Source organism: Annulohypoxylon truncatum, assembly GCF_022578515.1.
Source record: "Annulohypoxylon truncatum strain CBS 140777 unplaced genomic scaffold F4807scaffold_20, whole genome shotgun sequence".
Taxonomy (NCBI): Eukaryota; Fungi; Ascomycota; class Sordariomycetes; order Xylariales; family Hypoxylaceae; genus Annulohypoxylon; species Annulohypoxylon truncatum.
Window position 1 is genome coordinate 497,820 of NW_025953806.1, and position 22,063 is coordinate 519,882.

The following is a 22,063-nucleotide window of genomic DNA, read 5'->3' on the forward strand; positions in this document are numbered from 1 at the left end:
ATGGTAACAGCGGGGCAGGGCCAGAACTATCAACATTATGTACCTGCTTACATAGGTACATAGGTGGTGGCTGGGACGGCTGAGATGAAACCAAGGCACGTGGGGCGCGGGAAGTTCCGCGCTAGTGTTACCAGATCCCCAAAGCTTGGCAGGTTACCTGCATAACTTGCATAACCTCACAGGGCGCTCCAATCTTCATCAGCTTCAAATATTGAAGCAAATTACTTGATTGAGTAGGTAACACGACAACAGTTGTTCTTGGCAGATTCGGTGTACCTTAGAAGAATGAATTTAAGCCCGTCAATCTTGTTATAGAGGTCACAATGTGAATGATTAACATGCGAAAGGGGCTAGACGTAGGATCATATCACAGCCTAAGAGCTAATTGTTCGTTACAATAGTGATTTCAATTCAGTCATGGGTATATCATCTATGCGTAGCAAAACAAAATGTGGTATCCTCAGACAATGCGAACCTCCCAAGCTTCCCTTGCGGGCGTCTCTGAATGTCGATTAGTTCGGAAACCAGTGCAATAGTACACCCCTTCTGTGTCCTAGATCGCAAGTTCGTATGAACAGCATGCGATCTGTACCCCGTCGACACGATAATATCAAACCATGTCACCCAAGAGACTTCGTACACCTTCGTATATAAAACCAAGACCGCCTCATATTTCATACCAATAGTCGTCGTTAAGGCCCTCCCTACTCGGCACTACGCCGGCACCTTCCGGAGGTCCTGCATATGTAGCTTCCATCCGAACGTTGAGCAGTCTGATCTTCATACCGTAGTCTTGGACTAGCTTGATGAGCTTATTGGTCTCCGCTGTTATCGGAGCCTGTCCCAGCAGCATCAATAACCCGTCGAGCCATTCCGATGCCACACTGTGATTCAAGGGATGCAGAGTGAGCAACGGCGTTTCCTTGACTTCGCTTAAGTCCTTGGCCTCAGCAACTTCGTCAGGGTTTACGTAACCAAAGATCGTAATCTTTGTACTATTGCTCGTCCCATTTACGGCCTCGGTGGACGGAGCAGATACATTAGAGGCAACGGAACTAACTTGCCGTAAGTCTACCTTCTCAGCCAGAGAATCCAAGTTTGGGTCCGGGCCAGTCCGTAGCCCGAAATCAGCGTAGTGAAGATAGCGGCGATTATGCGACAATTTGGCGTACCGCCAAAGGGTACCGTCGGTTCCGCGGCGATTCTGAAAACCGGTCCCTTGGCTATCCTTTCGTACTACTGGTTTCGAAAACCAGGCGCCTCCCAAGAGACACCTAATACGTTGTTCCTTGACAAATGTAAGAGCTTCTTGGTTCAGGCTCTCCCGTACTTTGTAGAGATGCTGGCCCCATTGGTCATCGAATGAGAGCTCCAGAAGCTCCATCTGTAGCTCGCGCAATCGCCCGAAGTCGTACTCGACTAGGTCTTCTTCGACCTCCAAGATGTCCTTTGATCGGCCAGCTTGTCCAATAACTTGATCTATAAGTATGCGAACTAATTCTGACACTTTCTCGAAATCATCCTGGTCTGCTCCAGTAGATCTCCATAGCTTGAAGAATGCGTTGAGTCCACCTGTATGCAATCTGGACCATTGCAGGAGTAGCGGGCGGAAGAGCTTGTCTTGATGCTTCCCATCTGATAGCTGGTATCCCCTGAGGTCTTCCATTTCCGATCTATCGCAATCGAAATGTTCGTACAAGATGAGCGTGACCGCTAAGCTTGACCTCGCAATAGGGCAGCGCTCGTGGAGTGGTTTGGTTGACTGCTCTAGGAGCAACTTCTGGAAACCATCTTCGTTCTTTCGCACAAAATCGGCAAGATCCATTAGGCCGAGGAATCCGGTATTGTCAAACTCCGCAGCTGGACTCTCCGTCTCGAAGCCAAGCCTTCTCCATTTCTCAGGGTTGTGTCTCCTGCTTCCCTTTTTCCCAGACTCTTGAAGCTCCTCGACTCTCCCGATTCCGTTCGCATGATCTCGATTTGGTGCGCTCGCAAGGTGAAGCCCTTTCAATGCCCTCCTGTGTTCCGGCCTTTCGACGTCAACCTGAACCTGTCGCCATTTCTGAAGCAGTACCTTAGTAAGAGACTGAAACTCCAAGAGAGGGTGCGCGAGGTCCTGCAGTGCTGAGCTCTGCATCAGGTTGTATACCGCCTTAATTAGGCCCAAATCCTGTAATCGCCTTATAAACTTAGGCCATTCTTCTCCGCTGCCTCCTATCCTACTGCTATCGTTACTAGATTCGCCGGAAACAGCATCCCTTACGAGAGCGTTGATTAACATAAGCGCATTTGCGCAGAGGGCGTGATCGGCGGACTGCAATTGCTGGATGACGAGTTCAAAGAACTGCGGGTAGACAGCTACGGCTGGTTTCAATGCGCGAAACCCAAACGTTATGGGCGCACGGCCGCTTGACGATGTAGACTGCGAATGGCTAACAAGTGCAACGAGAATGGACATAGCACCTCGAAGAATGTTGACCAGTGGATTCGTGACGATGAGTTCGACAACGCGCTCGACTAGATCGCCTGCTGAAGGGCCCTCGAAGATATCCCATCCCATATCAACTTCGAGCAATCGACTTAGACTTTGTAGCGAGTATGCGAGTGTGTTTCCGCCCGTGCTCATGATCAAGCGTCGTAATATGATCAGACCGCCAGAAGATATGAAGACGTCTGCAAAGGAAGGGTCGTTTATGGAGGATTGCAGTTTGAAGACCGCCATTTTTCGTGCAGCATCTTCATCGCTAGCAAGTCGCGACAGCAACGCGGGTATGTCTGCTTGGTCCATGGTGGTGGTGTTGGATTGCAATCGTGATGATCTGCGACTGAGAGGGCGGGGAGCGAAGTAGCCGGGGATGAATCGGCATGAACCGACGCGAAGTGGCTGCTAAAGGGCTAGAGAACCAGAAAAGACACTATAAATGCATAATCGTCAGATGTGATGTACAATGGCATGCGCAAGAGTTGCGCCGTATTGCTAAGAGTTATGATAAGCCAGGGAAAAAAACTAGCGACGCGGTTCGAGCGTGAAAGTGATAAAAGATGGGTGGATAAGGAGAAGTCGTGCCTACCGTGTATAGCGCAATGCGGTCTTGAATAAAGTCGGTGCAATGGTATTGGGCAGGGAGAACCTTCTAAAGGCTCCGACAGGGTGTGGGGGCAGTTCCTATTTGGTTCTTAGCTCAGGTACCCCTAGTAGCACATGCAAGGAATATGGGTTCCCCAAGAAACGGTAAGTTGCTGTAGTGTAAAGTTAAATTGCATCAGTGCGTAAAAGACAGCAAACTACATAGTCCTCATCGAGAGACTATATATCATATTGGACTTTATTCTAATCTCATACACAAAGAGCAGAAGTTTGAAAAATCCACAAATTGATAGTTTAAAACTATATTTTATTTTATTTGCCTTGATTGGTACATTAATCTAGTATATTACCCCCAATTTGATCATGGCGCAAACTGAGAAGCCTTCAGTTATCCACTACACATTCCCTTGATGCTTACTTACGTAAGCTAGGATGATAATTATTACTGCTAAGTAGGTAGGTACCTTTATCTTACGCTGTCTGTGTAGGCACTTCCTTTGCAGACGCAGTCTTCTCTAGTTCTTCGTGAACAACCGCGTGCACGTCTTCACCATGCTCCTTGCGGTTCAATACGGCCTGGATTTCAGCTTCAAGACGAGAACCGCCCTTCTTAGTCCTCCATGCGGGCATCGCGCCCTTAGCAAACAGCACCTCGATTTCCTCGATAGTCTTACCGCAAGTTTCGGGGTAGGTAAACCAGGCCTGGATGGCAGCCCCAACACAAAGTACTCCAAAGATGATGAATACCTTGTATTTGATGTTCAGGAAGCCTGGAGGCGTGAAGAGGCCAAGGGCGAAGTTGAATAGCCAGTTAGCCACAGCAGCCAGCGACATACCGGTCGCACGCGTCCCGAGCGACCAAACCTCGGCGGCGTAGACCCAGGCGACAGGGGCTAGGGTCAACGCATAGACGATGATCAGAAGGTAGCTGAATGCGATGACGCCGTGTGCGGGGGCACCAGTAACTCTGATGACAACGTTGTGGTTACCACCGACGCCCTCGGGGACGGGAACGCTGTAAGTGCCAAGCAAGCCACCAACAACGAAGTGGCAGACGGCCATCCCGAGAGCACCATAGACAAGGAGCGGTCGACGACCAGTTTTATCGATGAAAAAGAACATGATCGTAGTGAAGCTAAAGATGTCTGGTTAGTGTCGACCATCAAACGGTGTACAGACTGGCTAGTCAACTTACATGATGAAGAGTGCATATTGAATACCAGAAGAAATCAGGTTAACATCGCCTTGAAGATCAGCCATCAGGAAGACATATCCAATGTAGTATACGATAACATTGGCACCGCTCATTTGCTAGGAAAGCGTCAGTTTGAAATTCTATGCAGGCATCATGCCGGTGGAAACTTACCTGCCACGCCTGGACACTCATTCCGGCAAGAGTTCGTTTCCACATGCCGTTGACGAAGAACTTTCTCCATCCCCTAATCGTCTCACGCTCTGCATTGAGCACGGTGTAGATTTCTTCCCACTCGGCAATAACAACGGGATCGTCCTTGTTACCACCTGCTTGGATATCGGCGAGAACTTGAATTGCTTCCTCCTCGCGACCGACCTTGGCAAGCCATCTCGGAGATCTAGGGAGGAACGGAAGGCCCAACATGAGCAAAACACAGGGAATGAATTGTGTTCCCCAAGCAGTTCGGAAAGACGCCGTGCCATCAATTTTAGAGCACTACAGCATCGATAGTTAGTGCTAATAGTCAATCTCGACTCAAAACCATGTACGCAAGGATGTGGCGTTCTCATTTGTGCTTGAATGAGACAAAATATTCCCCCCCAAAAAGAGTAGGAAAACATGGTAAGAGGAATTACTTACTCCGTAGCCAATGAAGTACATGATCAAAATACCCCATTCGATAGCAAGTTGTTGGATGACGATAATACGACCCCGAGTATCCTGCAAATCGTTAGAGGATCCTACGTACGGTGCAAAATAAATGCCCTATAGAGTGCGACTTACTCGTGGAGCGATCTCGGCGAGATAAACTGGGACTTGAGACGAAGAGATACCGACGCAGACACCGTTCAGAACACGACCGGCGATCAGCGAGCCAATTCCCTTAGTAGAGACTTGGACGGCAGTTCCGGCCAACCACCAGAGGCAGCCAAACATGATACTAAACACATATAAGATGCAAGACTCAAGTTGGTATGATGGATGTTCTGAACATACCTGTCACGGCGGCCCCATTTGTCGGAAATGGGACCGGCCATCAAACTACCAATAACAGACCCAGCAGCGAGAGCAGAACCAATGGCGCCTTGAACAACACCAGACGGATTGTTGAAGTAATTGATGTACTGGTCGGTAATGACGATGGCTGACATAGACGAGATATCGAAACCAAAGAGCATACCTCCAACAGTGGCTATAATAGCCATGAAGTAGGTATTGGCTGATGGAACATGTTAGCATGGCGCATACGGACAAGGTTCGACATCGACATACTGATCTTTGGAAACCGCGACATCTTGATCGCTTTCCTCGAAGGCTCGTCGTAGGAGTGGAAAGCAAGCTGACACGTGAAGGCAAAGCCAAATAGTAGTAAAGGTAGCTTGGGGAAGTTTTTATCTGGGTGGAGAGGTGGAGTGAACCCTTCATATAGCAAAGCTTTCTTGCATGCATCTGATGACACCCAACGACACTAACACTCAGAATTTCCTCATGCTTACTGCGTAGCATGGGCAATCTTGGACCCATTCGGGATTTTCCCGACATACAGGGAAGTACGCGTCGGACGATACATCCATATGAGGAGCTTCACGAAGCACCGGTCCAGGCTTGCCATGCGGAAGAGAGAGAAAGACGGGCTGCTATAGGTGCAATAACTCGCCCACTCACCCTAGGTGAGCTCACGGTTGGGGCCGGACGTCACATTCTACCCGTATCCTAGATCCTTCACGCGCAAGGCGAGCCTATGGCTGTCTTCTCAGACGACCAGGACGTACGTTTCTCCACATATTTACTTTTAATGTTACGGTCGATGTCAAACGACCAATCGCCACCTTGTTGTGATTCTGCGGCCCTCCACATCACGCCTTTAGACACGGGGTAAGCAACTAAAATGCGGAGGCGAAAGGACTTAAATTCGCAAGCTAACTGTTTTTCGGACCGACGACTAGCTTAGTGATTGGTGCGCATCAACGCTCGAGGTCGTTCAGGGTTATTAGTGTGGAGATTTCTCGTTAGGCGCAACAAATCCCGGAGATAGTCGCTTGTGGGGAACTGGCGCAATTTCCACCTGAACTTGGAGAAACCCTTGAAAGACCTCGATTGATACCATGTAACCTATGTATCTAGGTTGGGGAAGCACCAAGCCTATGAGGCTATCGTGTACAGTGACAGGTTACAGTACAGTATGAGAAATTAGAAGCCAAATACCAGATTCCCGGGATCGGTTACAACTACACACGTATATCATATGAGAAATGTAACAAATAATAGAAGTCACTATTATATTTGGAGCTCTTTACTAAACATCATACATACGTACATAGGTGGATGTACGATATGGCAACGAGTCCAATATAATAGGACAGGATCAAGATGTCAAATACCCATATAAGTTCATTTACGATAGGTATTAAAATACAGCTCGTCTATTTAGAGCAGTTGAGTCGAAAGTGCTTAGCTATAACGTTGCACGAGAACGGATGGCGGATCGTTGTGTCAACTTGGCTCGATAATGATATTTATTGGATCTCTTAAAGCTTCCCTTAACCCTGCTGACTAGAACTTCTAGAAGCATACAAGTCTCACAAGCTAACCTCTACTAAAATACAAGAATCGAGACTGCAGTTGTACAACCATAGGAAAAAGGTCCCTGGCAAAAGATCTGCAAGCCCGTATGCTGAAACTTCTCCAATGCATCGACTCAAGTAGAGCGCGATCCCGGCGGAGGAAGTGCTTCGGGTCCAAAAGACAAGGGTAACAACTAGCCGCACGAATATTAGCCCATGTTTATACTACGCATCCAACGAAGACCTTAGTCATCATACCTGTTCAAGACGTAATACCGTATAGTCGTCATTCTTATCGAACATAATGATTGGAACGGAAAGATCACAGAATTCACGGATACTTTAGAAATTAGTATGCTAATGAGCTCTCACAGGTAGATCAATGGATGAAAGCCGGACTAAACTTACAACTGGCGACACATGCCGCAAGGACTGGCCGGAGGAGCTATATCTGTTGACACGGCTACAGCCTTCATCTTTCGGTGTCCTTCGGTAACAGCCTTGCCGAAAGCTACGCGTTCAGCACACGTTCCGACCGGGTACGAGGCATTCTCAACATTGGCTCCGCTGAAATAGGCGCCGTCAACTGAGATGATTGCTGATCCAACTCGGAATTGGCTGTATGGACAGTAAGCTGTTGATTTGGCGGCAACGGCTCGCTGATGTAATTCACCAAACTCCTCCTTCGTCAACCCATAAGTCGAACAGGTCTTCTTAACCGCGTCTGCATCATTAGCAGAGTGTCTCTCGTACTGCGAAGACATTATGGCTTTCTCAAAAAGTAGGTGAAGCGGTGTTGAAGCCGGATGGAGACTGAGTTCGTCTCCAACGGTCTGGATACTCGAGGAATGTTCATTAGTCAGATGTTACATCAATACTTTTATACAATGCCGGAATGGGGCGGATTTAGCACAATTCGTTTATCTTTCGTAGGTACCTGCCTATCACAGCAGGTTATCAATTTTAGGGGTGTCTCATGATAAGAACTTCGACTCCGCTTCTTCATCCATCCTACTATCTTTCTACTGGGAAATTGAGAATAAACAACTTAATAGATAGTGAGAATTCATATTTCTCTTCGACTTCGATCTGTTCGGCTGGGCTCTCGCAAAGCTATCAAAACCCCAGTTAGCTCTTCTAGTTTTCTTAATACCAGTGCGTATGACATAATAGAGCATGATACTATGTAAACATCCGCCATAAATCGTTACGGCACTGCTATGCGATTCGTCAATGACGGCTTGATCGACAACAATATCCTCAATGGAAACTCAAGCTACAGACCAGTTTCAGTCTGAGTGCAAGGCAGCAAGCCCTTGATTAGAATGAACATTGGAAGCTGTCGCAGTTAACATTATTTGCGAAACGGCGCTTTTCCAAGTGTTCCCCAGGAAGTTCGCTCTATTAAATAACAACATTTTAAGGGATCCATTAGATGAAGGCCGACAATATGTAATCGACATATAAAAAACCTGGCTAACATGGATTTGGATTATCTATAGCCTCAAATTTCACAAAGCGAGTGCCATTCATTTAATATTTAATCTTAGCTGAAGTGGTAGGCTTTAAAGCTGTGAGCCGGAACGCCAATATCTCCTGTCACCCATTACGTCATGTATGACCTCGGGAAACGGGTACAACGTGAGAAGTTGAAACTTTAGGTTTAAGCAACCATTAGATGACGGGATCAATTACCAAACTCACGGGTCTTGGGAAACTCTGAAATCTTGATCTAAAAGGCCAATTGACCAAATTGAGTTCTTCTCTGTCCCAAAATTCTGTATACTGCGCCTCGCATCCTTACGACAATATAAAGATGCCAGGGAGACAGCAGCCACACGGATCGAGATCACCAGACCTATCACACAAAGACAATAGGGTTCGTACATGTCTTGGTGACGCCAGCGGACGCCACATCCTACTCTTAAAACCTGGACTTGGTGAGTTGCTGATGTTCAAAATCAAGGTAATAGGATCAGCAGTGATGTCATACAGCGCAACCTCCGTCTACTCCAAACACAGTACTACGGATGCCAGGTTTATAAACACGACGGCGCCGGTACTTCATGTTAGCTAGATCTCGCGCGGGAAGACTAAGGTAATGTAACATTAATTGCCGTTGCCTCTCAAGCTATTATTTTCGCTAGTACCAAACGTCGTATCTCAGGCAGTCGTCGTCGGCAGGCATAATTCACAATTCACCGAACGAAATAGAGCTGGTGGAAAGGAAAGACGAGAATATATACCCCCCTTTTTTTAAGAAATAAATCTACCTAAGCAACCCCTCCAGAAACCATGGGCCACCCGTTCCACCCCGACGACTTCCCCCTCAACACAGACGTCGTGCTGCAGCCGACGCGCGCCTTCTACCTCAAGGGGTGCATCCACTTCAAGGCGACGGCGCAGATCATCGACCTGTCGGGGCGCCTGCAGTCGCCCTTCGTCGGGGACTTCAGCCACGCCTTCCTAGACGAGGCCGAGCAGGTCGCGCGCAAGTTGTCGTCCTCGTCCTCGCCGACCTACGAGATCAAGTCGAGCGGGAACATGATGCGAACCCTCAAGACGATCGCGGACGGGTCGTCGGGCGAGCGCGTGTGCGACCTCAACATCACCTTCGTCTCCTTCGGCTCGAGCACCGTCCGCTTCCCCAAGGACAGCCCGCACTCGCGCCACGAGGTCGAGCTGTGCCCCGTCGGCGGCCGCGCCGCCGGCGGCGACGAGAGCAAGCACGAGGCTTTCGTCAAGAACAGCATCCCGTACTTCTGGGACATGACCCGCGGCCGCGTCGGCATCCTGTATAAATGCCTGAACCAGAAGCGCGTCGAGATCGGCCGCGTCGCCGGGTATGGGTTTGACAAGGACGCCGTGCTCGTGCTTAACGGGAATGAGCTGGATGATGTGGTGGCTATTGCGACGTGTATCATTTTACTTAATGGGAGGGATGCCATGGACGCTTAGAGGGGATGCGGTATGAGATGATGAGATAGGAAAAGATGAAATGACTAACGAAAAGTGACGAGGCATGTGCACTTGCGAAGAGGAATCGAGAATTGGCCGGTTTACTTAATCGCATACTAATTCATAAGTTTCTAATCGAATTTATACTAATGATACAATTCTCTACGCGCGCGTTAGTCTATGGCCCTCCCCGGAGTAATCGTGACCGTGATGCTAGCAAGGAACTTCTAAAATCTAGTAATCTACCCAGCCGCACCCCAAACGCCTTCTCCCAAGACCCTTGCTTAATTCCATCCCCAGAACTCGTAGATACGCTCTAGTGTCTGGGGTCCGTGTGTGAAAGGAAAGTTATGCGAACCGGGTACGACGCGCCAATACACATTCTCCTTACCACCGAGAAGAGGAAGGGCGTCCTCAGTATAATCGTCTCTTTGAATCATGTTATCATTCTTTCCAAGCAAGACGGCGGTGGTTCCCGGCTTTCGCTTCGCTAGCTGTCGCCAATAATCATGCTGCCCCATCAACGGCGCGTGGCGGATCGTCGACATGAAAGCCTGCACGAACCCCTCGTGGAAATCGAGCGTCCAGTGCACGCAGTCCATGACCTGGCGCTCGAATGGGGTCTGGGGCGGCTCATCCACGGGATCTATGGCCTCTTGCACCGCGAGGTCGACGAAGTCGTCGCTACGCTCGCTCTTAAGGGGAGCGTTGGTTGACGCGTCGGAGATCGACTTCCTAACCTTCTTGGATATGGACGAGGCGATGGGCTGCCGCAGGCGGCGTTTGGTGATCCACGAGAGTATGCGCTCGGGTACGATGCCCGACGTGAATATGAGCCGACTCGCGCCGCCGACGTTTTCCGGGCGGATGAGTCCGGCGGGCGCGAAGAGGATTAGAGTCTCAACCATGTTGGGAAAAGTAGCCGCGAAGTTGGCGGCGATACCACCGCCGAGCGAATAGCCGACAAGGTGGAGGCCATTATCGCCTGTCCATGATAGCTTCGAGGATGCTAGCACAAGCAATATTTGAGTTACGAATAATCTTGTGTCGTAGGGCACATCGCCGGGCGCATCGCTGAAGCCTCGGCCGAATAGGTCCTAGGAGTTGTTAGTGAAGCTCAATGGATTAGAGTCTCATCCCGTGAATTCTGTGCGGAATAACTTACAAAAAGCATAACTCGGCAACCCTTCTCGGCAAGCGGGATCGCGATATCCTTGAGAGTCATGCATGAAGTACTGATACCGTGGATGAATAAGACTTTGCGGCCATCTTCAGGTCCAAACTCATACACGCGGATATTTCCGTACTAGGTACTTAATGTTAGATCACTCTTTCGCTCGTTCACTTATCAAGGACGAGCTTACTGGCGTAACTACATCTCGGGCACCCGGAAATGTGTCTGGACTATACGGAATTTGAGCAAGTTCAGCTTTGGATAGCTTATGAAGCCCAGTCGAGAGAGGACCGGGAATGACGGCTCGCTTCTCAGACCACAACGCAAATTGAGCGAGCGAAGTAAGGGCAACAGTTACCGCTACGGTTGTTGCGATAATCGCAGTCGACCGGATCTCCTCCATTCCAACTGAACCTGATATCCAAGCCTTCCGTCCGACGTTAGAGGTCTATGATATTAACGTGCCCGTGAGATTTTAGGTATGGGGGGTTTCAACAAATATATTTCCGTAGCTACCGAGGTAGTTGAGAAGAAAGCGCCGAAACCGTCTGAACAAAGTAAAAACCGGCAGACTATAAGAACTACTAGAATTTCGAAGGCTACCTCGATTTGTGTTACGAGGCGCAATATTTTGTATTATGTGTTGTTAACTTGTTGTTCGTCAGTCACAAGAGAGTCAAGAGACACACCGAGCTCAGCTGACTGGAACGCTAGTTATGTATAATTGCATAGTGGTAACTTAAAATGCCCCCACAGCCACCCATTATTCCCACGTGGCAGCCTGGGAACTGTAACACAAGAGATAGGTTTTAGCGTCATCCCACTTTATACACTTCCGCCTAGACTTTTCGTCTTATTTGTCTCTTCAAAGTCTCCCGTGATATCGTTTTATGACTTACCTATAACTTTCATCCTATAAGCCGCATGATTTCTGTTGTGAAGCCATATGATCTCTTCAAGGCTTTCTATCCTATTAACACTTCTTTACCTACCTAGGCAGCAGCTAGACAAGTACGACTCGCGATTCGCTCACTTATAGCCTCTAGGCTCACACCGAAGCCTATAAATACTAGGTATATCGACCTTAGCAGAAGCGCGTATTACACTTGAGTTAGGACTATACCACCTATTCCTGGTGAAGTGTCTATAAGCTGATCAAATAGCCACCATGCTCCATTATCTCTTCTCAAACTAACATACACACTTGTATACACAGAGAATAATATATAGAAGTGGCCAAGGCCAGTCTTGTGACGAGGCGAGGTCACAAAGTGAAACCAGCATCGACCACGACGTTAACCCCCGTGATACTCCTGCTCTTTGCGAAAAGAAGAACCTGCTCCGCGACATCCTCGACAGTGGCGACGCGCTTAAGTTTAGTCTTCTGTATATGGCTTTGTTTACCCTCTTCTGAGAAATTTTCTGCCCAGTCCTGTTTCTCGCCGTTAGACCATATTGCTCACAGATTTCAAAATTAGTGACGGATCTTTACCGTGAGTAGTAAGCCGGGGGACACAGAATTAACCCTGATCTTGGGAGCAGCCATAATCGCTAGCGCTTTTACCAGATGGATTTGCGCGGCTTTAGTAACGGAATAAGGCTGTTTTATGTTATTACGAGCTCTACTCTAATACTATAGTCCGAAGCGACTTACCAAAGAGCTTCCGCTAGGTATTACACCAGCAATGGAGGCGGTGGTGATGAAAGCCCCCTCGGTTTCATCAAGGTGTTTCTTAGCAGCTTGCATAAGCCACATATGAGATTTCACGTTAAGGTTGAAAGTACGATCCCAGTCCTCTTCGTATGCATTATCATCGATGCTGATCATGCCACGACTACGATCGAGGGTGTTAGCGGCTATCCAAGAGGATGAACGTCCTTTTCGAAGGGGTTACATCGATCCATAGTGAACTTACAAGCGCGTCCATCCACCATTTGAAAAGATGACATCCAGCCTGCCGAACCTATCAACGGTCTCCTTGACAAGGCGGTTTATATCGTCTCGACTACCCAGATCAGCTTTGATAACGGCGAAGTTTTCGCTTGTACTGTCATGGGGTAGAGTAGACAGAGCCGGCAATTCAGCAAGGAGCTTGTTTGCTCGTTCCTCGTTGTTCGCATAGTTCACGATGACCCGGAAACCGTTCTTGGCAAAGAGCCGACTCGCAGCCGCTCCGAGTCCGGCGCTTCCCGCCGTGATCAATGCGACTGACATGATATATCAGAGCTTCTTTCAGAAACTTGCTCTTGGTTTCTTGGTATATGCAGAGAGATTTTTCGAAACAAGACTTGAAATTATAAAATAAACAAAATGGTAAAAGCGAAGAAAATAATTCTATCTCATATCATGGTGGCCTTGTAGGCAACTTCAGTATCCATATTATAATGAGGGGTTCCCTCGGGTGATACCTAGTAGAGTGCTATGCTAACAAGGTATCTAGCGTCGCACTTTACCGGCAGCTTGGCACTTGTATCGGAAGTAGCCTTGGGGTAAAACAGTGATACTAGAGACGCTGATTAACATCTTATTCTATTTAAGGTTTACTATTGAATTACCCCTAGATATTGCCAATATTTGACGTCTCATATCTGGTTGCCCGACAATCGCACACACAACGTAGATCTAGGGTCTACTAAATCGCTGCCTGCTCACCCGCGGTGCATGCTCCACTATGCAAGACTGTGTGCTTCGGAGCAACATTGTCTTCGACAGGAGACGTAACCACAATCACCTCATCACCGCCCGGATACACCGTCTCGTGGCCCCAGTTCGAAATGTCCTTCGTATCGTCGGCGAAGATTAGCCCATACTTGCCGCCGTAAATGGTCGCCGTATCCGTGCCGTTCGGCAAGCTGACTATCTCGGGATTAATACCTAATCTGCTATACGTCACCGGATGAAAGACTTACGTTCTATGAGACCGCTAACGAACCAGACCCATCTGGATGGCGGCAAGTTTCTCGTCAGCCCTGATTTACGCGGAAATACATGCATAGTCCTCAACTCACTGCTTAAACGGAGCATTGTGCAGCCCGCCGTCGAATCTGGCCGGGATTATGGTATATGTTGCGTTCGAAAGGGTGCCCATATCCATCACCTGCAAGCCAGCGACGCCGGGCGTGTCGCTCGTCACGAACGGCGAGCTCAGCTGCCAGCATTCTAGCACCGAGACGTTGTTCTTCCCCGTCAGAGCTGTTATGTTGAGATTCTGCGAAGCGCGCGCGACGCCGAGGAATAAGACGGCAAGTTGGACGAAGAGGCGTGCCATGTTTCCTGAATCTGTCGGCTATTATGCGAGCTAAAAAGAGATTTATACGAAAGAAAGAGACAGGAAAAGTAGCTTCAACGTCGACGTTCCATACCACTCTTAAACCCGACAAAGCGGTAAGGTTATATATATCGACCATGACTCAAGACGCCAGAACGTCAGCTTTCCAGGGGGGTTGTTTACCATTTCGGTACAGACCCGGAAAAAACCTAGCTCTTACATATGTAGCTTTCGTAAACCGATATTCGGCACTTTCTCCGTTTACGAGAGGAAGATCCTACCTTAAGGATTTGCGGCCAAATCTCGATTCGTACGAGTGGGCCAATGGAAAGACATCAATCCTGCTCCAGTGGTGCCAAGTTAAGATAGTTAAGATGAAGTCTTAGATATATCGTCGTCGGGGCCGTATCCATCTACTCACCTGCTCATCTGCGCCGTAAAGTGTAAACCCCAGTTTTCTGATCCGCGGGATGGACCCGTATAGGGCGCATCACGAATCTGTTATGCAATGCCACTAGAGACTGATGTCTACAACATTCTCGTAATTCTATTGGCGATGTAGAAAATCAAGATCAGCCTCACAACGCCAGAGACATCAGTGGCGCAATATTTCCAGCGTTGATCTGCGTAGTAATGAAACCCGCATAACCAAGCTTTCCCCTTATCTACATCACAGGAATCATCGTTAACTACTGCACGCCTAAACTTCAATAGCTTAAAAAAACAGGTATTTTATACAATGTCCTTGAGCCCATACGTAAGGTACATTATTCGCATCCCCGGATCAAATGGGTTACGAGTCGTCGTCTCATCCCACACGTGCCCTCACTTATCAGCGGGACTCATGATGCGCCTCCCCAGTCATACCATATGGCTGGAAGTTCTGCATTCGTGGTTGTTTACTAATACTGCTGTTACCCACTCCTCCCGACTAGTAAGTTCTCTTGAACGGTGGGACAGCCTTGCATTCGTTCTCATCCAACGTCGTGCCGATGACTCTTCGGTATCCAAGCTCGACCTTGCCATGAGGCTGCTTCTGGAAGGAAAGGGTATGCTTCATCCAGTTCTCGTCGTCTCGGTCTGGGTAATCTTCACGTGCATGAGCACCACGTGACTCCTTTCGGTTGGCAGCAGAGGTAGCGGTTTGAACACTGTAGAGGTTGTTAGCTATTCTTTCTTCGGTGGTTGAGATACCGAGAAATACTTACGCGCAAGTAAGCAAGTTTCGTAACTCGAGTGTCTCAACGAGATCCGAGTTCCAGATCATGCTACGGTCCTTGATTCCGACTTGAGAGTATGTGCCGTCGATCTCCGTGACTCTCCTTACACCTTCATCCAAGCTTTCCTGGGTTCGGAAGACGCTTACGTCTGTTTGCATGGCCTTTTGCATGGCAAGTCGGATTTCAGCTGTGCTCTTGGGGCCGTCAGAGTTGCGGACCTTGTCTAGAACCTCTATCGATCCTGCACCAGCATCGGCGCTGATAGGCTTAGCCTTAGTGCCAGGAGTAAACCTGTCTCGGATGGTGTGGGAAACGGCTCGTCCGAATACGACAAGATCTAGTAGGGAGTTGGCACCAAGTCGGTTGGCACCGTGAACCGAGACGCAAGCAGCTTCGCCACAAGCAAATAGACCCGGGACAACCTTGTCATTACCAGCTTCATCAATCGTAAGAACCTCTCCGGTGTATTTCGTCGGGATACCACCCATGTTGTAATGGACGGTAGGCAAGACGGGAATGGGTTGCTTGCGGACATCAACACCCGCAAAGATGGCAGCAGTCTCCGAGATACCGGGTAGACGCTCAGCAAGGACCTCGGCAGGCAAGTGGCTCAGCTGAAGGAAGATGTGGTCCTTCTCAGCACCAACACCACGCCCCTCGCGAATTTCCAATGTCATGGATCGTGAAACGACGTCACGACTGGCCAAATCCTTCGCGGTAGGCGCATATCGTTCCATGAATCGCTCACCCTCAGAGTTGAGGAGATAACCACCCTCACCACGAGAGCCCTCCGTAATCAGACAGCCAGCTCCATAGATACCGGTAGGGTGGAATTGGACGAATTCGAGATCCTGGTTGGGAAGTCCAGCACGGGCAACCATGGCCATACCGTCACCCGTACAAGTATGTGCCGAGGTACAACTGAAGTAGGCTCGGCCATATCCACCAGTAGCCAAGACAGTGTTCTGCGCAAGGAATCTGTGGAGCGTGCCATCTTCCTGGTTGTAAGCTAGGACACCACGACATTCTCCATCTTCCATGATCAGGTCCAGGGCAAAGAACTCGATGAAGTAGTTAGTACTGTGACGAAGAGATTGGCCGTAAAGAGTGTGCAGAAGAGCGTGTCCCGTTCGGTCAGCGGCCGCACAGCAACGGTATGCCTGACCACCCTTTCCATACTTCTGCGACTGGCCACCAAAAGCACGCTGGTAGCTAGCGAGCAGCCATTAGCAACCATTGGTATTGGACAGAGGGCCGGCTCAAACTTACATCCTTCCATCTTCAGTTCTGGAGAATGGGCAACCATAGTTCTCGAGCTCGATAATAGACGCGGGAGCCTCCCTCGTCATGTAATGGATGGCATCTTGGTCACCGAGCCAATCCGAACCCTTCACAGTATCGTACATGTGCCACCGCCAGTCGTCCTCGTGCATGTTTCCTAGAGCCGCATTGATACCACCTTGCGCGGCGACTGTGTGACTTCGTGTGGGAAAGAGCTTCGATATACAGGCTGTGTTAAAACCAGCCTCCGCAAGGCCGAATGCTGCGCGCAATCCGGAGCCGCCCGCGCCAACAACAATTGCATCATACTCATGGTCCTACGGTCGAGTTAATCGTTGTCGATTCCATGTGAAATTCCATCTCTAGACAAAGAAAAGCGATGTGCGACGTACGATAACGGGGTACTTGCTGCTAACATGTACCGGCGCTTCCTTGGCTCGTAGTGGGCTGCTCGCGATAATTCGAGCTGCACGTGGGAGAAGACGATTAGATGCCAATTCAATTATACAATTAGTAAAAGTAGCGCTCGCACTTACAAACAGGTCGCGTGGAAGAGAAGGTTCTGGTTTGGCACCTTGCCGCCCGAGAGAACTGTCAAAGCGAGTATGAAGTCAGTGTCCATTTCAGAATAATATCTCGGTAGACGCCGCATGCAATTGTCCTTAATAAGTAAGGGAGGGGAAAACTCACGGCAGAGCCAGTGGCTAACCTCCTCAATGCCATTGAAGATGCCATCGTGAAGTTGGAAACGTATTAGAAGGAGGGGGTAATGCCAACGACGAGGAGGCTCTTGTCTTGTCCTGCAAGTCTCGGGGATGGCAAATGGCTTGAATCCAGAAACCCAGGAAAAAGTGATGATGCCGGCGAAGTTCAACCGCAGCTTCCAGACAATTGACCAGCGGTCCAATAGCATCGATTCTGATTACCGAGGGATAATAAAACCGGCCATTTCCACATGTATTTTGTACCTACCGCCTTCCATCCCACCTTACACTAAGCACTTTAGCCACCGGCATCATAATCACGTGTCAATAATATTGAGTGCGTTTAAGATTCACTTATGCATAATGGCATTTTTTCAACAAACCGATCATTTAATATCAGGTACCGAATACTTTTGGTGGCCTAATGTCATAAAGAGAAGAATACTCTGCGAACAGCCACATAGCAAGATAAAATGACAAGCAATGTAAATCAAAGACATTTAGAAACTAACGCCTGGTATGATATTATAGTCGGGTATACCAGAAGGCCAAAAGGCCATATCGAATCGTCTAGCTAGCTATCCATGTCTTGTTTGACATGCCCTATTCCATGACCATTCCATGACCATTCCACGACGGATGCAATTGAATGCGAATGATCTCTCCTTTTGACGGTAGAATTTCATCGTATCCTATCCACAAATGCAGCAAAGTCAATTCCCTCGTCCTAAACACCGACTCTAATATGCTTTGTTCGTGACCCTGTATGGTTTTCCTAAGGGGCTAATACCTGTCGTAGCATCTCGATGAAGTTTTCCTTCAGTTTATGGACCTCGCTAACTACTGGTTTCTGAGGTTCACCCGCGCGAGCCTTGAGGCGGTCTTGTCTCTTCGCCCTCCTCCGTCTTTCGGCGTCAATGGGGTCCAGTTCGTCCTCTATCTCGGCCTCGGCCTCGTCATCAGATCCATCGTCGTAATTCATGTCTTCTAAATCCATATTGTTAAGTCCAAAATCACTGGCTTGGAAACTGGTCATTCCCGGCATACCGGCATCGCTAACAGAACCCTCGGCGGCCATTTTCTGTCTAGTTTTGTCGTGGTGCCATTTCTTGCGGGCTTCTTGCCAGGAAATGAGCTGGTTGATCTCCTCAATTGCTTTTTCCTTATCGAGGTTATTGCTCGTAACACCTCCTTCGAAAAGGGCGTTGATGTCTAATGCTCCTCCTGCGGGTCCCTTTCTTAGGAACTCTAGGATGCCTTCGATCCAACCCATAAGTTGTGTGAAGAGACCATTATCATGCGTGTGGACCTCGTGAACGAATTTGTAGAAGTTATGCTCGTGGCGCTGGCATAGATCAATAAACGCTTGCACCGTCTGGTTTGGATCGGCCGAAGCATCCTGATCTCTACATTGATCGACAACCTGTCGCAATGTTAGTAACTCGAATCATCACTCGGAATTTTACGTACCTGAATCATATCATCGATGAAAACAGAAAAATCGGTGATACTGTTATACACGTTGGCCGACTTATACACTCTCACTAGAGGTTCGTAGAAGATTGTGAAGAGATCTCGAAGTAGCTGTAGAGTGACAGGTTCCTCAATGAGACTAAGCATCATTTGCTTATCACGCTGTCTCGTTTGCATCTTCATCAACTGCTTTAGGTATGAGAAAAGTTGTGCTCCCTGTTTGAATTCCTCATCGACATTTTCCACTGCGTTGTTGAAGGCGACATATGCATTGTATAGCTTCCCAATTTGATCGGCAGTAAGCGCCGGCTCAAAAAGATCAGATCGCAATATAGCCACGAGAACATCGACGCTCTCAGCTTCGGCTTCCTCTCGAATTGTAACCTTGACGTGCTCCTCGGCGTCAATGAATTGTTTCAGTTTTTGTACAAACACATCGTCTCCTATCTTAGCAGCCAGGGCGTCGATAGATTTCTGCTGGGTCCGTATTCCGTCGTTCAAAGTTAACGAGAAAATACGTTGCATTAGAGAGCGAGACCCAAATGGTTGCGCCAGGAAAATGTCGAGTGCCGCTGACATTACGACAGCTGGATTCGCAAGACGAATTACATTTTTCATGATTGAGTACGGTATTAAGGAGTGGATTCGCTTGAGCTGCGCAAACAGTTCCGGCGAGTTGTCTTCAGCAAGGAATAAATGGTAAATGGTAGCGGCCACTTCAATGCGAAGCCATTCAGCAAACTTCTGATATTGTAGGCTTAGATCTTGAATGGTATCCTTCTCTTTGATCTCTTGAAGAAGCATTGTTAACCCATTGCGCTCAACGATGTCTTGTCGGAACTGCTCCATATACACATCTAGCTCGGCAGCTCTCTTCCTCGCGATTTCGTAGAATTGCTTCTGTTCTTCTACACGCTTCTCGTCAACAGCTTTTCGTCGGACGATGTCCTCAACGTCTGCGTCGGTTGGCGTGATCGGGTCATGTGTTAGGAACTGATGCAAGGCCTTCGTCTGTGCAATTTGCGGGTTATGCAGAAGATATCGCAAGTAAGCTCTTAGCGATATACGCTGATCTTCACGCCAAAGGATTGCATTTTCAAATTTAGGACTTCTAGGACTTTGAATCGGGCTCGCACTACCGTCCATAGATGGGCGTGGCGATGTTCGACCAGACGCTATCGACCGATTTCGACGATGATCTCGGACTGTCAAGTTCATCGAATCCCTGAACCCATTGCTTCGAGGTCCAGGAGCATTGGTAGAAACGGATGAGATGGACGAAATGTCAGAGTCATAACCCCCATCCGTCATGCGCGACATCAGACCTGATGCGGACGTATCTGATTTATTCTTCTTTGGTAACGGAGGGAGAACTTTGCCAGGGAGTTCCGTCCTCAGTTGTTTATGTAGCCGGGCAAAATCGCCATACCGTCTACCTATGTAATGTTCAATCTCGCCTTTTCGCTTCACGCGCAATATGAACTCCTGTAACAAGTTAGCATGAGTTTTTTATCCAACGTATTTTAAGGGTAGGTCCTACCGCATGCTTATGGCGCCTGATATTTCTTTTGACGAGAGTAATGCGCACTCCAGCAACATTGACGTCCCATCCATTGACATAATTTCCTTCGGGCATGGAATTCAACAAGCCTGTCTCAATCGCATCGCGATCGACAATTTCCATCTCAGCGAATCTTATTCGCTCCTCGAACCCGGAGGCCGTAGGGACCCCCGACACCATCATCAGTTCGACCAACTTGCGACATTTTAAAGCGAGCTTGCGACGCTTGGTCTCTTCTAAGCGGTCCTCCGAGGATGAGATGCTCTTGCTAGCGAACGACTCGAGGAACTAAAAATCCGGCGGTGACAGAGTCAATATAACGCAGTACGTTCTTAGCTAGCGAGACTACCTACCACTTGTAACTTGTCCTGCCAGAACTCCTTCTCCTTCGCCTTATCCAGGAATGGAAACTCCCGTATATGGTTTACGAATATATAGCGTAAGATAGGGAGCTCAGAATCATAAGGTGATATTTCACCTAAATCTGACTTGAATGGCGCACCGAATCTACGAAGCGCGGTTGGGGAATTCAGTTCGGAAACCTCCCAGTTAACCTGTTCGGATATGAGCTCCCGTTTGAGATCTGTAAGGCATATTGATTAGCTTCGACGACCCCCGAATCATACGCCGGGAAAACCACGAACAATGCTCTTGTTTCCCGGTCAATGTCTGGCCCGGAGGGGTAGAAGTATTATCGGTAATAGGATCGCGGGGTGCGTCCCCCTGGGCGGAATCCGCACCAGACATTATCTGATGCTAGAATTGTGCTCGTTTTACTTTTTGATACCCGATAATTTGGACCGATGTGAATGGACTCTACGAGCTCTCGTGTTCGCTCTCGTTCGGTTTCGTATGTAAGTAAGTAAATCTGTGGCTTGGCGTAATTAGGTAGTCGCAGTACTATGTATTAGGCGCGTATGGTGTACAGCTATTCCGTCGGGTAGATTAGTTATGGCGGGGAATGATTTGATGTCGTCAGCCAATGGCCCTGTTTTTCTCTCGAAACCCTCGACCTCGGAATCCCGAAAAGCGACTAGGCAAATTAAACAGACGTAGCCTCTCACGATCAAGGGTCAAGGTATGTGGGATGAGAAAAGAAGAATTTTAGAAGATGCGGATATGAAGAATAAAAAGAAAATCAAACAAGGAACAAGGCTTGGATTTGTGAGGCAGTGAAAGAGTGGAAGTTGGATATACCTGGTACCTTGTATGGATTCCAATGTTGTTAAGGGTATGGATGTACGAGATTCAACGTCAAGTACAACTTGGAAGATATGTGTATACTGTGCCTTCTTTATGACGTACTGTCCCTTCCTACTGCTGGGTCCCAGTGATCAAATTGCGTTGGAAACTTAGAGCTTATTTTTAATTAAGAACAGCCAAGCTAGCAGACCCGAGTAGCTTAGATCTGATTTGACACGCGCCGTTGGACAGTAGCGTCTTTTCGCAACCCAATTGGTAATATGAATGGAACCGCTTTCAGTCGTGACTACTAGTGACTACCTTGCCTATTAACTTGTATACCGAAGTGGCTTGGAGATGACGTCGACAAGCAAGAACCTTTCAATCATGTGCC

At 48.4% G+C, this 22,063-nt stretch overlaps 7 protein-coding genes across 7 annotated transcripts; 1 reads left to right on the forward strand and 6 right to left on the reverse strand.

Moving 5' to 3' along the window:
- Positions 1-388: 388 nt before the first annotated feature.
- F4807DRAFT_429761 (ELMO/CED-12 family-domain-containing protein) lies at positions 389-3,071 on the reverse strand. The gene has a single exon (XM_047998354.1). It carries the CDS (start codon positions 2,786-2,788, stop codon positions 668-670), a length of 2,121 nt encoding a protein of 706 aa, XP_047853381.1. The 5' UTR covers positions 2,789-3,071; the 3' UTR covers positions 389-667.
- Positions 3,072-3,559: 488 nt separating this feature from the next.
- F4807DRAFT_452172 (general substrate transporter) lies at positions 3,560-5,488 on the reverse strand (the record flags this gene model as incomplete). The annotated part of the gene is made up of 6 exons (XM_048000301.1): positions 3,560-4,223; positions 4,284-4,399; positions 4,455-4,778; positions 4,923-5,003; positions 5,067-5,223; positions 5,280-5,488. 6 exons carry the CDS (start codon positions 5,486-5,488, stop codon positions 3,560-3,562), a joined length of 1,551 nt encoding a protein of 516 aa, XP_047853382.1.
- Positions 5,489-6,919: 1,431 nt separating this feature from the next.
- Positions 6,920-7,873, reverse strand: F4807DRAFT_136265 (cytidine deaminase-like protein). The gene is made up of 3 exons (XM_047993058.1): positions 7,256-7,873; positions 7,106-7,187; positions 6,920-7,041 (listed from the first exon to the last, which is right to left on the reverse strand). The coding sequence occupies exons 1-3, from the start codon at positions 7,609-7,611 to the stop codon at positions 6,982-6,984; spliced, it is 498 nt and encodes a 165-aa protein (XP_047853383.1). The 5' UTR covers positions 7,612-7,873; the 3' UTR covers positions 6,920-6,981.
- Positions 7,874-8,488: 615 nt separating this feature from the next.
- F4807DRAFT_429778 (uncharacterized protein) lies at positions 8,489-9,921 on the forward strand. The gene is made up of 2 exons (XM_047998355.1): positions 8,489-8,726; positions 8,821-9,921. The coding sequence occupies exon 2, from the start codon at positions 9,143-9,145 to the stop codon at positions 9,803-9,805; it is 663 nt and encodes a 220-aa protein (XP_047853384.1). The 5' UTR covers positions 8,489-8,726; positions 8,821-9,142; the 3' UTR covers positions 9,806-9,921.
- Positions 9,922-9,947: 26 nt separating this feature from the next.
- F4807DRAFT_136322 (alpha/beta-hydrolase) lies at positions 9,948-11,651 on the reverse strand. The gene is made up of 3 exons (XM_047993059.1): positions 11,170-11,651; positions 10,971-11,111; positions 9,948-10,902 (listed from the first exon to the last, which is right to left on the reverse strand). The coding sequence occupies exons 1-3, from the start codon at positions 11,380-11,382 to the stop codon at positions 10,090-10,092; spliced, it is 1,167 nt and encodes a 388-aa protein (XP_047853385.1). The 5' UTR covers positions 11,383-11,651; the 3' UTR covers positions 9,948-10,089.
- Positions 11,652-11,747: 96 nt separating this feature from the next.
- On the reverse strand, positions 11,748-13,434 carry F4807DRAFT_429783 (NAD(P)-binding protein). The gene is made up of 4 exons (XM_047998356.1): positions 12,896-13,434; positions 12,634-12,814; positions 12,472-12,579; positions 11,748-12,411 (listed from the first exon to the last, which is right to left on the reverse strand). The coding sequence occupies exons 1-4, from the start codon at positions 13,192-13,194 to the stop codon at positions 12,244-12,246; spliced, it is 756 nt and encodes a 251-aa protein (XP_047853386.1). The 5' UTR covers positions 13,195-13,434; the 3' UTR covers positions 11,748-12,243.
- A 1,745-nt stretch (positions 13,435-15,179) lies between these two features.
- F4807DRAFT_452173 (succinate flavoprotein subunit) lies at positions 15,180-21,234 on the reverse strand (the record flags this gene model as incomplete). Its single annotated transcript, XM_048000302.1, has 10 exons — positions 15,180-15,399; positions 15,457-16,680; positions 16,738-17,066; positions 17,142-17,215; positions 17,286-17,340; positions 18,244-18,876; positions 18,924-20,411; positions 20,467-20,775; positions 20,841-21,070; positions 21,132-21,234. 10 exons carry the CDS (start codon positions 21,232-21,234, stop codon positions 15,180-15,182), a joined length of 4,665 nt encoding a protein of 1,554 aa, XP_047853387.1.
- Between the last annotated feature and the right edge of the window lie 829 nt (positions 21,235-22,063).

Excerpts from the sequence above, each read along its gene's own strand:
- F4807DRAFT_429761 (XM_047998354.1), bottom strand. The coding sequence starts at position 2,788 with ATGGACCAAGCAGACATACCCGCGTTGCTGTCGCGACTTGCTAGCGAT.
- F4807DRAFT_136265 (XM_047993058.1), bottom strand. The coding sequence starts at position 7,611 with ATGTCTTCGCAGTACGAGAGACACTCTGCTAATGATGCAGACGCGGTT. Across the intron at positions 7,188-7,255 it reads TGCGGCATGTGTCGCCAGTT|TATCCGTGAATTCTGTGATC; the intron begins GTAAGTTTAGTC and ends TAATTTCTAAAG. Across the intron at positions 7,042-7,105 it reads CGGTATTACGTCTTGAACAG|TTGTTACCCTTGTCTTTTGG; the intron begins GTATGATGACTA and ends TCGTGCGGCTAG.
- F4807DRAFT_429778 (XM_047998355.1), top strand. The coding sequence starts at position 9,143 with ATGGGCCACCCGTTCCACCCCGACGACTTCCCCCTCAACACAGACGTC.
- F4807DRAFT_136322 (XM_047993059.1), bottom strand. The coding sequence starts at position 11,382 with ATGGAGGAGATCCGGTCGACTGCGATTATCGCAACAACCGTAGCGGTA. Across the intron at positions 11,112-11,169 it reads CCCGAGATGTAGTTACGCCA|TACGGAAATATCCGCGTGTA; the intron begins GTAAGCTCGTCC and ends TTAAGTACCTAG. Across the intron at positions 10,903-10,970 it reads GTTGCCGAGTTATGCTTTTT|GACCTATTCGGCCGAGGCTT; the intron begins GTAAGTTATTCC and ends AACAACTCCTAG.
- F4807DRAFT_429783 (XM_047998356.1), bottom strand. The coding sequence starts at position 13,194 with ATGTCAGTCGCATTGATCACGGCGGGAAGCGCCGGACTCGGAGCGGCT. Across the intron at positions 12,815-12,895 it reads AATGGTGGATGGACGCGCTT|TCGTGGCATGATCAGCATCG; the intron begins GTAAGTTCACTA and ends CCTCGATCGTAG. Across the intron at positions 12,580-12,633 it reads TACCTAGCGGAAGCTCTTTG|CCTTATTCCGTTACTAAAGC; the intron begins GTAAGTCGCTTC and ends AACATAAAACAG.